At 44.7% G+C, this 12,721-nt stretch overlaps 1 protein-coding gene across 1 annotated transcript in view; it reads right to left on the bottom strand.

The window, feature by feature from the left end:
• LOC124022306 (arf-GAP with dual PH domain-containing protein 1-like) overlaps window positions 1-8,549 on the bottom strand; it is a 53,718-nt gene extending 45,169 nt beyond the window's left edge. The window contains exons 1-2 of the mRNA XM_046337229.1: window positions 8,224-8,549; window positions 91-224 (exon numbers count right to left, since the gene is read on the bottom strand). Of these exons, the coding sequence (XP_046193185.1) occupies window positions 91-224; window positions 8,224-8,311 (222 nt within the window). The 5' untranslated portion in view covers window positions 8,312-8,549. The remainder of the gene's footprint in view (window positions 1-90; window positions 225-8,223) is intronic.
• Window positions 8,550-12,721: the final 4,172 nt, after the last annotated feature.

The following is a 12,721-nucleotide window of genomic DNA, read 5'->3' as shown; positions in this document are numbered from 1 at the left end:
ATAAATAGCAATGAACACAGAGCCGATTGGATTTGAAGAAATGTACATTAGCGAATATTGCAATTTGGGTAATTTTGGTGAGCAGCTCACCTTCACTTCCTGGTCTTCCCAGCGGGAGAGGCTGAGGGATTTGACCTTCATTCCGATGTCGGGAATATTCCTGTGGATCCCGGAACATTGAACACAGATGAACACCCCTAAGGAACAGGAGCCCCAACTAGGATCTGATGGAGGAAAGGAGGGAGAGAGAGAGAGGTAGAACAGAGAACATAGAGAGGTATGTGGTTTCATTGGGAGTTTGTGGTACTAGATAAAATGGAATACCTTTAGAAAAACCGACATTTCACATCGAAAAACTTGGAATGCTTGCTTTGACCTTTGTCCTCTTGAGCAAGGAGCAGATTCTCTGTAAAGATCCAATGATAAGGTGTATAGGACGTACAACAACATACCACACTACAACTCAGTACAAAGTGCTGGACCACATACCTTCAGAGCAGAAATGAAGGCAGTCAGGGAAGAGAAACCTTCCTTTTGATTTAACATTTGTACTGAATGTCTCCCATCTCCCTCGATTGGCTCATACCTGCGTTTACTTTAGCTTGACCACACCCATCTTATCTACCTGACACAGCCTGGTGCAGGGCCAGCTACCAAGCCACGGAGTGTGTGTGTGTGTGTATCTTTAACCTACTACACCGTTGTATCCCCTATGATAAAGTCAGCGTAGGCCACAGAAACCCTGCGTTGGTCTACATTGCGGTAGACCTATAGGTCTGTTCTGTTGGAAGTGCCCCGGTAGCCGACAGTAGTGTTGACCTACAGTCTTACTGTTGTTCCCTTTCATATCCTACTTTCTCTCATTCTGATAATCACATGATGGTGTCTGTAGCGCTGAGTAGGCCTCATTTCAGACTGATGATGTCTGTAGCGCTGAGTAGGCCTAATTTCAGACTGATGGTGTCTGTAGCGCTGAGTAGGCCTCATTTCAGACTGATGGTGTCTGTAGCGCTGAGTAGGCCTCATTTCAGACTGATGATGTCTGTAGCGCTGAGTAGGCCTCATTTCAGACTGATGATGTCTGTAGCGCTGAGTAGGCCTCATTTCAGACTGATGGTGTCTGTAGCGCTGAGTAGGCCTCATTTCAGACTGATGGTGTCTGCAGCGCTGAGTAGGCCTCATTTCAGACTGATGGTGTCTGTAGCGCTGAGTAGGCCTCATTTCAGACTGATGGTGTCTGTAGCGCTGAGTAGGCCTCATTTCAGACTGATGGTGTCTGTAGCGCTGAGTAGGCCTCATTTCAGACTGATGGTGTCTGTAGCGCTGAGTAGGCCTCATTTCAGACTGCGGGGGAATCTAATTCAAAAAGGATTTGAATGCTACTTCTAAATGCATGTTATTGCCCCGTGTACTGGGACCTTTGGGTACTAAACTGGCCTATTCCCCATATACATAAATGACATTTAATGAGTGACTTCTCGAGGGACTTGGCAGATGCCAATATTAACGTGTGAGTGTAGTCAGTGCATGTCTTGTCCAGGGACTACTGCAGTATCCAGCATCTGCCCAGCATTCTTCTGTCCTCATGCCATCAGACTGCCAAGTAGCACACTACACACACTGTCACTGCAACACACACACCTCACAGAGCCCTACACACTACACACACTGTCGCTCCAACACACACACCTCACAGAGCCCTACACACTACACACACTGTCGCTCCAACACACACACCTCACAGAGCCCTACACACTACACACACTGTCACTGCAACACACACACCTCACAGAGCCCTACACGCTACACACACTGTCACACGCAACACACACACCTCACAGAGCCCTACACACTACACACACTGTCACTGCAACACACACACCTCACAGAGCCCTACACACTACACACACTGTCACTGCAACACACACACCTCACAGAGCCCTACACACTACCCACACTGTCACTCCAACACACACACCTCACAGAGCCCTACACACTACACACACTGTCACTGCAACACACACACCTCACAGAGCCATACACACTACACACACTGTCACTGCAACACACACACCTCACAGAGCCCTACACGCTACACACACTGTCACTGCAACACACACACCTCACAGAGCCCTACACACTACACACACTGTCACTCCAACACACACACCTCACAGAGCCCTACACGCTACACACACTGTCACTGCAACACACACACCTCACAGAGCCCTACACGCTACACACACTGTCACTGCAACACACACACCTCACAGAGCCCTACACACTACACACACTGTCACTCCAACACACACACCTCACAGAGCCCTACACGCTACACACACTGTCACTGCAACACACACACCTCACAGAGCCCTACACGCTACACACACTGTCACTGCAACACACACACCTCACAGAGCCCTACACACTACACACACTGTCACTGCAACACACACACCTCACAGAGCCCTACACACTACACACACTGTCACTGCAACACACACACCTCACAGAGCCCTACACACTACACACACTGTCGCTCCAACACACACACCTCACAGAGCCCTACACACTACACACACTGTCACTGCAACACACACACCTCACAGAGCCCTACACACTACACACACTGTCACTCCAACACACACACCTCACAGAGCCCTACACGCTACACACACTGTCGCTCCAACACACACACTTCACAGAGCCCTACACACTACACACACTGTCAGTCCAACACACACACCTCACAGAGCCCTACACACTACACACACTGTCACTGCAACACACACACCTCACAGAGCCCTACACACTACACACACTGTCACTCCAACACACACCTCACAGAGCCCTACACAATACACACACTGACACTCCAACACACACACACACACCTCACAGAGCCCTACACACTACACACTCTGTCACTCCAACACACACATCTCACAGAGCCCTACACACTACACACACTGTCACTCCAACACACACACCTCACAGAGCCCTACACACTACACACACTGTCGCTCCAACACACACACAACCTTTACTAAGGACATGTCACTGACTTTGAGTAAAGCCAGAGTGTCTATGTATGTGGATGACTCAACACTACACACGTCAGCTACTACAGAGAGTGAAATCACTGCAACACTTAATGAAGAGCTGCTGTTAGTTTCAGAATGGGTGGCAAGGAATAAGTCAGTCCTAAATATTTTAAAAAATAAAAGCATTGTATGTGGGACAAATGATTCACTAAACAATAAACCTCAGCTAAATCATGTAATAAATGATGTGGAAAGTTGAGGTGACTAAACTGCTTGGAGTAACACTGGGTTGTAAACTGTCATGGTCAAAACATATTGATACAACAGTAGCTAAGATGGGGAGAAGTCTGTCCATAATAAAGCGATGCTCTGCCTTAACAACACTATCAACAAGGCAGGTCCTACAGACTCTAGTTTTGTCGCACCTTGACTACAGTTAAGTAGTGTTGTCAAATTGCAATTGGCTCAGAACAGGGCAGCACAGCTGGCCCTTGGATGTACACAGAGCAGAGGTCAACCGATTATGATTTTTCAACGCCCATACCTATTATTGGAGGACCCAAAAAAAAGACGATACCGATTAATCGGTCGATTTATATATATATATGTTTGTAATAATGACAATTACAACAATACTGAATGAACACTTTTATTTTAACTTAATATAATACATCAATACAATCAACTTAGTCTCAAATAAAATCATCAAACATGTTCAATTTGGTTTAAATAATGCAAAAACAAAGTGTTGGAGAAGAAAGTAAAAGTGCAATATGTGCTATGTAAAAAAGCTAAGGTTTAAGTTCCTTGCTCAGAACATGAGAACATATGAAAGCTGGTGGTTCCTTTTAACATGAGTCTTCAATATTCCCAGGTAAGAAGTTTTAGGTTGTAGTTATTATAGGAATTATAGGACTATTTCTCTCTATACCATTTGTATTTCATATACCTTTGACTATTGTCTGTTCTAATAGGTACTGTAGTATTGCCAGACTAATCTCGGGAGTTGATATGCTTGAAGTCATAAACAGCTCAATGCTTGAAGCACAGTGAAGAGCTGCTGGCAAAACACACGAAAGTGCTGTTTGAATGAATGCTTACGAGCCTGCTGCTGCCTACCATCACTCAGTCAGACTGCTCTATCAAATCATAGACTTAATTATAACATAATAACAGAAATACGAGCCTTAGGTCATTAGTATGGTAAAATCCGTAAACTATCATTTCGAAAACAAAATGTTTATTATTTCAGTGAAATACGGAACCGTTCCGTATTTTATCGAATGGGTGGCATCCATAAGTCTAAATATTGCTGTTACATTGCACAACCTTCAATGTTATGTCATAATTATGTACAATTCTGACAAATTAATTACGGTCTTTGTTAGGAATAAATGGTCTTCACACAGTTCGCAACGAGCCAGGCGGCCCAAACTGCTGCATATACCCTGACTCTGCTTCCACAGAACACAAGAGAAGGGACACAATTTCCCTAATTAAAAGAAATTCATGTTAGCAGGCAATATTAGCTAAATATGCAGGTTTAAAAATATATACTTGTGTATTGATTTTAAAGAAAGGCATTGATGTTTATGGTTGGGTACATTGGTGCAACGGCAGTGCTTTTTTCACGAATGAGCTTGTTATATCATCACCCGCTCAGCGAAGTAGGCTGTGATTCAATGATAAATTAACAGGCACCGAATCGATTATATGCAACGCAGAACAAGCTAGATAAACTAGTAATATCATCAACCATGTGTAGTTAACTAGTGATTATGTGAAGATTGATTGTTTTTTATAAGGTAAGTTTAATGCTAGCTAGCACCTTACCTTGGCTCCTTGCTGCACTCCCATAACAGGTAGTCAGCCTGCCACGCAGTCTCCTCGTGGAGTGCAATGTAGTCAGCCATAAACGGTGTCCAAAAATGACGATTAACGATTGTTATGAAAACATTGAAATTGGCCCCAATTAATCGGCCATTCCGATTAATCGGTCGACCTCTAACACAGAGAGCTAATATTAATAATATGCATGTCAATCTCTCCTGGCTGAAAGTGGGGGAGAGATTGACTTCATCACTACTTGTATTTATGAGAGGTATTGACATGCTGAATATATCGAGCTGTCTGTCTAAAGTACTGGCACACAGCTCGGACACCCATGCATACCCCACAAGACATGCCACCAGAGGTCTCTTCACAGTCCCAATGTCCAGAACAGACTATGGGAGGCACACAGTACTACATAGAGCCATGACTACATGGAACTCTATTCCACATCAGGTAACTGATGCAGTAAAATGTGATTTAAAAAAACAGATGAAAAATAATCCACCTTATGGAACAGCGGAGACTGTGAAGCAACAGAAACATTAACACAGACACATACGCGCACACACACACACACACACACACACACACACACACACACACACACACACACACACACACACACACACACACACACACACACACACACACACACACACACACACACACACACACACACACACACACACACACACACACACACGCACGCACGCACACACACACACGCACACACACACACACACACACACACACACACACACACACACACACACACACACACACACACACACACACACACACACACACACACACACACACACACACACACACGCACACACACACACACGCACGCACACACGCACACACACACACACACGCACGCACGCACGCACGCACACACGCACGCACACACACACGCACGCGCACGCACACACACACACACACACACACACGCACACGCACACGCACACACACGATAACATACACACTATACGTACACATTGATTCAGTAATGTAGATATGTGGTCGTGGTGGAGTAGGGGCCTGAGGGCACACAGTGTGTTGTGAAATCTGTGAATATATTGTAATGTTTTTAAAATGGCATAAACAGCCTTCATTTTTCTGGACCCCAGGAAGAGTAGCTGCTGCTTGGTCAGCAGCTAATGGGGATCCACAATAAATACAAATACACTCCCTCCATCATTTACTCACACAAACATAACATATACACATTTATAAACTACACACACCCACTCGGATACAATCATTACATACGCTGCTGCTACTCTGTTAATCATACATCCTGATGCCTAGTCACCTTACCCCTCTACATATCTACCTCTATAGATCCAGTATCCCTGTACATTATAATATGGTACTGACCCTGTATATAGTATGTTTACATATCCCTCTCCAGTACATATCTACCTCTATAGATCCAGTGTCCCTGTACATTATAATATGGTACTGACCCTGTATATAGTATGTTTACCCCTCTACATATCTACCTCTATAGATCCAGTATCCCTGTACATTATAATATGGTACTGACCCTGTATATAGTATGTTTACCCCTCTACATATCTACCTCTATAGATCCAGTGTCCCTGTACATTATAATATGGTACTAACCCTGTATATAGTATGTTTACCCCTCTACATATCTACCTCTATAGATCCAGTGTCCCTGTACATTATAATATGGTACTGACCCTGTGTATAGTATGTTTACCCCTATACATATCTACCTCTATAGATCCATTACATTACATTTAAGTCATCCAGTATCCTTGTACATTATAATATGGTACTGGAACTGACCCTGTATATAGTATGTTTACCCCTATGTACTGACCCTGTATATAGTATGTTTACCCCTATGTACTGACCCTGTATATAGTATGTTTACCCCTATGTACTGACCCTGTATATAGTATGTTTAACCCTATGTACTGACCCTGTATATAGTATGTTTACCCCTATGTACTGACCCTGTATATAGTATGTTTACCCCTATGTACTGACTCTGGATATAGTATTCTTACCGCTATACGTATTTATACATACATATCTTGCCTCCCTGCCTTTGACAAAGTGGGCACTGCTTATCACAGGCAGGCATCAGCGCTCACCTAAAAAGCCCATAATTATGCCATTGGTTGGAATATGTCATTGTTTTTGGGCAGAATTAAGTGAGGTCTTATGTGTTGTTGGAGTTGGGTCTTGGTCAGTTTAGCTCAGAAAAACCACCCTCGCTAATCGCCATGCATAGGCGGCCACCTAATCCTGCCTAATGAGCGGGCCGGTGTTGTGCCGAAAATCTCCCCCCTGCCAGAATTCTCCCCCTTTCCCGTTCTTCATTGCTGCGACTTGCTAGTTGAGATTTCTGCTTTTCACTCCATTGTCAGTGTAGCCTACATTTCACTGATCTTAGTAGCAGAAAGCATTTTTGTCTGCAGTTTTCGGGTTTGGCTATTTGTTTCAAGTGTATGTGGCGGTTCTAGCTTGTATGGCGCCCTGGGTGAACTCCCCGTTCAGCGCCCGCCCGCCCCCCCGGGCGGCAAGACGCCGCTCTACTCCCTCCTCTATGTTTAATATAACACACATATATGAATGATTCATTTCGGTTGCCTATCCTGCCTGGCGTGAAGTTTGTTCTATAGAAGTATTTGACTCTGATGTGTGCCACCGAAAGTATTTGACTCTAACCACAAAATTAAAGAAAATAGAAGGGGGGGGGGGGTTCTGGCAGAGGGATATTTTCGGCACAACACCTGTTCAGCTCCTAACATTAACCCCTAACAAATAGAGCTACAACAAATTAGAATTCGTAACATGTCATACGTTTAGAAAATTCGTCAAATATTGTACGAATTGCATTTCAGAACATATTGTACGAATTGCAATGCGTAACATACCATAAGAAATGGAGACGGACATCCACAAATGCATACGAAACATAACATATCATACTAAATGGCGTTTCGGATTTAAAGTACAGAATAATACGAAATGCTCCGAGACCACGTTGCAGACTGAAGCCCACATAAATACATACTTTTGGAAACAACGTCCTTACATTTCTGAACCAACGTGTCGTGTAAAGCCAGATTCTGGTTCACCGTTAGGTTACAAATGAAAAGTCGATTTAAAATGCAAGTAGACCTATTCTGCTCCTAACATTCCCAGAGCAACTCAAATAGACCTAAAATAGGCTGAAGGTATTTTTCTACCTATACATGTCAGGACCTGTTGCATGCCAACTCCCACCCCTCTCATCTAGAACGTCTAGGCTAGAAGGTTCTTTGCAGCAAAGTTATAACATCAGCATCACATTTCAACTTACCAGGCGCACCACAGTCTGCGCACGCGTCGTTCCCTGGCTTTTGAATGATCTCTTTCAAGAGACGAGAAACTCTCTCGTTCCCAGGCATTTCCAATCCTTTAAACACGTTAGACACGAGAGGATGAGGTATGCCAGGCTCAACTGAAAGAAGAAGAAAAATAAACTTCCACTCAAATCGATTCTTCCGTTCGGTCCATTCAGTGAAACACTTGCATGGTTCTCACCGCCCAACCTGAGTTTTGTGTGAGAAACTCCCTGTCCTTGATTTAAAAAAAGGATTTGTCACAACTTGTTGTTGGTTGAGCCTCTCTCTCCGATACCTTTCAGGGAGGGGTGTGTGAGGGGAGGGAGCCAGACCTACACTCGGAAGTGAACTGCTGGTTTTGTTCAGACTTGCTGTTCCGCATAATTGTAGGGTGCTCAATCAGATAACAAAATTACTGTTCTCTAAATGTTGTAGTACCATATTCCACCGCTAGATGGAAGCAGTACACCAGCAAGGAGAAGTCAGCGCATAGCTCAGTCGCGCTCCAAGGAAACCAAATAATGTTGAGTGTGTGTGGATGTGTTGCCCTTTTCAGTCGCTGTTTCGTATTGAGTTTAGGCTATTGCAGGACCTTGTACTCTCTATTGCTCCTCTGACCTGTCCTTGCACCCTATCGATCGAAAAGTGTGGTCAGAAGGTGTGTGTGTGTGGGGGGGGCTCTCCATGGTGCTGAATCAAGCGTGATGGAATCCCAGGACACAGTGTTGGAGAAGCTACTCTGATTTTTTTTTTTACCAAGCTACAAAATAGGCTACTTCCCACTGGAAAAAGTTAAGATTCACTAAATCTACCCTTAATAACTAAATATGACATACTTATCTTAAGTGACTTTGAAAAAGTAGTTTACATCCAAACTACTTCTTGAAAAATTGTCATATCTAAATCTGAAATGTCATAGATTACAAATTGCAAGAACAAATCCCTCTGGGGTCAAATGTTCCCATAATCTATTAAACACAAAAACTGTTCTTAGGCAGGTCTTATGCTGAAACATAAACAACATTATTCCCTAGCTCACACATATTTTATTTTTGCACCTCTGGGGTTTGTGGTATATGGCCAATATCTGCCTTGTGTCGTGGGTAAGAACAGCCCTTAGCAGTGGTATATTGCTTAATTAACTACTGAAAACACTACTTAGATTTGAATTTCGTTCAACTACCACCAAGCTATAACCAAATGTAGTTACTAGTTGAACAACATGTAGTTGACTTCTCCCCAAGAGAAGATCTCTTCTCCCAAGATCTGCCCCACCATCTTCCCCCCAAGAGCACATAGCCATCTGCCCCACCATCTTCCCCCAAGAGCACATAGCCATCTGCCCCACCATCTTCCCCCCAAGAGCACATAGCCATCTGCCCCACCATCTTCCCCCCAAGAGCACATAGCCATCTGCCCCACCATCTTCCCCCAAGAGCACATAGCCATCTGCCCCACCATCTTCCTCCCCAAGAGCACATAGCCATCTGCCCCACCATCTTCCCCCCAAGAGCACATAGCCATCTGCCCCACCATCTTCCCCCCAAGAGCACATAGCCATCTGCCCCACCATCTTCCCCCCAAGAGCACATAGCCATCTGCCCCACCATCTTCCCCCAAGAGCACATAGCCATCTGCCCCACCAATTCCAATGTATGTTCATGCACAATTGTATGTGAGGGACAGTCATAATATTGGGTATTAGACATGGTTATGTTGGCTGACAACCTTATGCCTTTATTGGTAATGAAAGTAAAGAATTAAATCTAGCCTCTTGCTTTTGTTCAATCTGCCCCATGCGCCAAAGCACATTACAGCACAATACGCTAGAAAGTTGTTTTGTTGTGTCTACACAGAGCCACTGGAGTAACTAATGGTTATATTAAGTGCCGTGGGGAAAAAAATGTATTTGTTGTGCAACATTTGTTATCGTTGAGTAGGAGGCGTCATGGCAATAAGTGAGACAAATGGGTTTTATTTAACGGCTAGATGAGCAAACCGGGCTTGACGTGACTTTGTTCTACCACACCGGATTTCCACGGTGACAGCAAACGCTAATGTTCACCACGGCCCGTTACCGAAAGCTAATTTGTGAGAAACGGGACTGAGTATAGGCTAGCGTTTTATCTTCGAGCGCTGCCGCCCTCTGGAATGTAGAACGGAATTTAGATTTTAGATTCAGACACTTTACGATTCTTCTTACAGTTCTGGAATGAGTGGCCAGTAATAAACTGGTCCTGAACATCTCTAAAATTAAGAGCGTTGTATTTTGTACAAATCCTTCCCTAAGGTAACGACCTCAGGTGAATCAGGTAATGAAGGGTGTGGATGTTGAACAAGTTGAGGAGACGAAATTACTTGCCGTTACCTTAGATTGTAAACTGTCATGGTCAAAACATATATATTCAATAGATGTAGAGATGGAGACGTCTGTTGGTAATAAAGAGATGCTCTGCTTTTATGACATCACACTGCAAGTCCTGCAGGCTCCAGTTTTATCTCATTGTGATTAGTGTCCAGTCATGTGGTCGACTGCTGCAAAGAAAGACCTAGTTAACTGCAGGTGGCCCAGAACAGAGCAACATGTCTTGCTCTTCATTGTAATCAATCAAATGTATTTATAAAGCCCTTCTTACATCAGCTGATATCTCAAAGTGCTGTACAGAAACCCAGCCTAAAACCCCAAACAGCAAGCAAGACACATGTAGAAGCACGGTGGCTAGGAAAAACTCCCTAGAAAGGCCAAAACCTATGAAGAAACCTAGAGAGGAACCAGGCTATGTGGGGTGGCCAGTCCTCTTCTGGCTGTGCCGGGTGGAGATTATAACAGAACATGGCCAAGATGTTCAAATGTTCATAAATGACCAGCAGGGTCAAATAATAATAATCACAGTGGTTGTAGAGGGTGCAACAGGTCAACACCTCAGGAGTAAATGTCAATTGGCTTTTCATAGCAGATCATTCTGAGTTAGAGACAGCAGCTGCGGTAGAGAGAGAGAGTCGAAAACAGCAGGTCTGTGACAGGTAGCACGTCCGGTGAACAGGTCAGGGTTCCATAGCAGGCAGGACAGTTGAAACTGAAGCAGCAGCACGACCAGGTGGACTGGGTGACAGCAAGGAGGTAGTCCCGAGGCATGGTCCTAGGGCTCAGGTCCTCTGAGAGAAGAGAGGAAGAGAGGAAGAGAGGAAGAGAGAGAGAATTGGAGAGATCATACTTAAATTCACACAGGACACTGGATAAGACAGGAGAAGACCTCCAGATATAACAGACTGACTCTTGCCCCCGACACATAAACTACTGCAGCATGAATACTGGAGGCTGAGACAGGAGGGGTCGGGAGACACTGTGGCCCCGTCCGACGATACCCTGTCCGACGCCCACTTTGCCAAAGTACAGCCCCCACACCACTAGAGGGTTATCTTCAAACCACCAACCCTGAGACAAGGCTGAGTATAGCCCACAAAGATCTCCCCCACGGTACGACCACGAGGGGGGTGCCAACCCGGACAGGAACATCACATCAGTGACTCAACCCACTCAAGTGAAGCACCCCTCCTAGGGACAGCATGGAAGACCACCAGTAAGTAATTATCAGCCCCCGTAATAGGGTTAGAGGCAGAGAATCCCAGTGGAGAGAGAATCCCAGTGGATAGAGGGGAACCGGCCAGGCAGAGACAGCACGGACGGTTCGTCGCTCCAGTGCCTTTCCGTTCACCTTCAAACCCCTGGGCCAGACGACACTCAATCATAGGACCTAATCAGAGGGCTAATATTAATACTATGCTGCCAGTCTCTCTTAGCTAAGAGTTGAGGAGAGACTGACTGAGTCACTTCCTGTTTCTATAAGAAACAATAATTTGTTGGAAAATTCCAAATTGTTTGCATAGTCCACTTACACACAGCACTGGCACACACACTTACCTTACCCGGCATACCACCAGGGGTCTTTTCACAGTTCCCAGGCCCAGAACAAATTCAAGGAAACATACAGTATTATAGAGAGCCAGGAGTGCCTGGAGCTCCCTTCCATCTTATACAGAGCTAGTGAACAACAAACCTGGTTTCAATAAACAAATACAGCAACACCTCACGGCACAACGCCTCTCCCCCATGTGACCTACTTGTCGTACGTATGTACTCACATGTCTGTGAAACTGATAGATGCACACTACATGTTCATGTTTTTAAATGTATGTAAATTGTAGTCTTTTGTCTTTAATCTCTTTTTCGTTTTATGTCAGACCCCAGTAAGAGCTGTCGCTATCGCCGTCGGCTAATGGGGATCCTAATAAATCACATCACACCGCTGGGTTAGCCAGGCTAATTGATCTGGGTAAAAGTTTATGGACAAAATGTTGGAGGAGTTTTTTGTTGGCGTGTGTGTGCGTGCCTGAGAGAGAGAGAGAGAGAGAGAGAGAGAGAGAGAGAGAGAGAGAGAGAGAGAGAGAGAGAGAGAGAGAGAGAGAGAGAGA

The sequence above is a fragment of the Oncorhynchus gorbuscha genome, unplaced genomic scaffold (assembly GCF_021184085.1).
Source record: "Oncorhynchus gorbuscha isolate QuinsamMale2020 ecotype Even-year unplaced genomic scaffold, OgorEven_v1.0 Un_scaffold_1331, whole genome shotgun sequence".
NCBI lineage: Eukaryota > Metazoa > Chordata > Actinopteri > Salmoniformes > Salmonidae > Oncorhynchus > Oncorhynchus gorbuscha.
The sequence above is the reverse complement of the archived record's forward strand: the minus strand, read 5'-3'. Positions and strand labels throughout refer to the sequence as shown.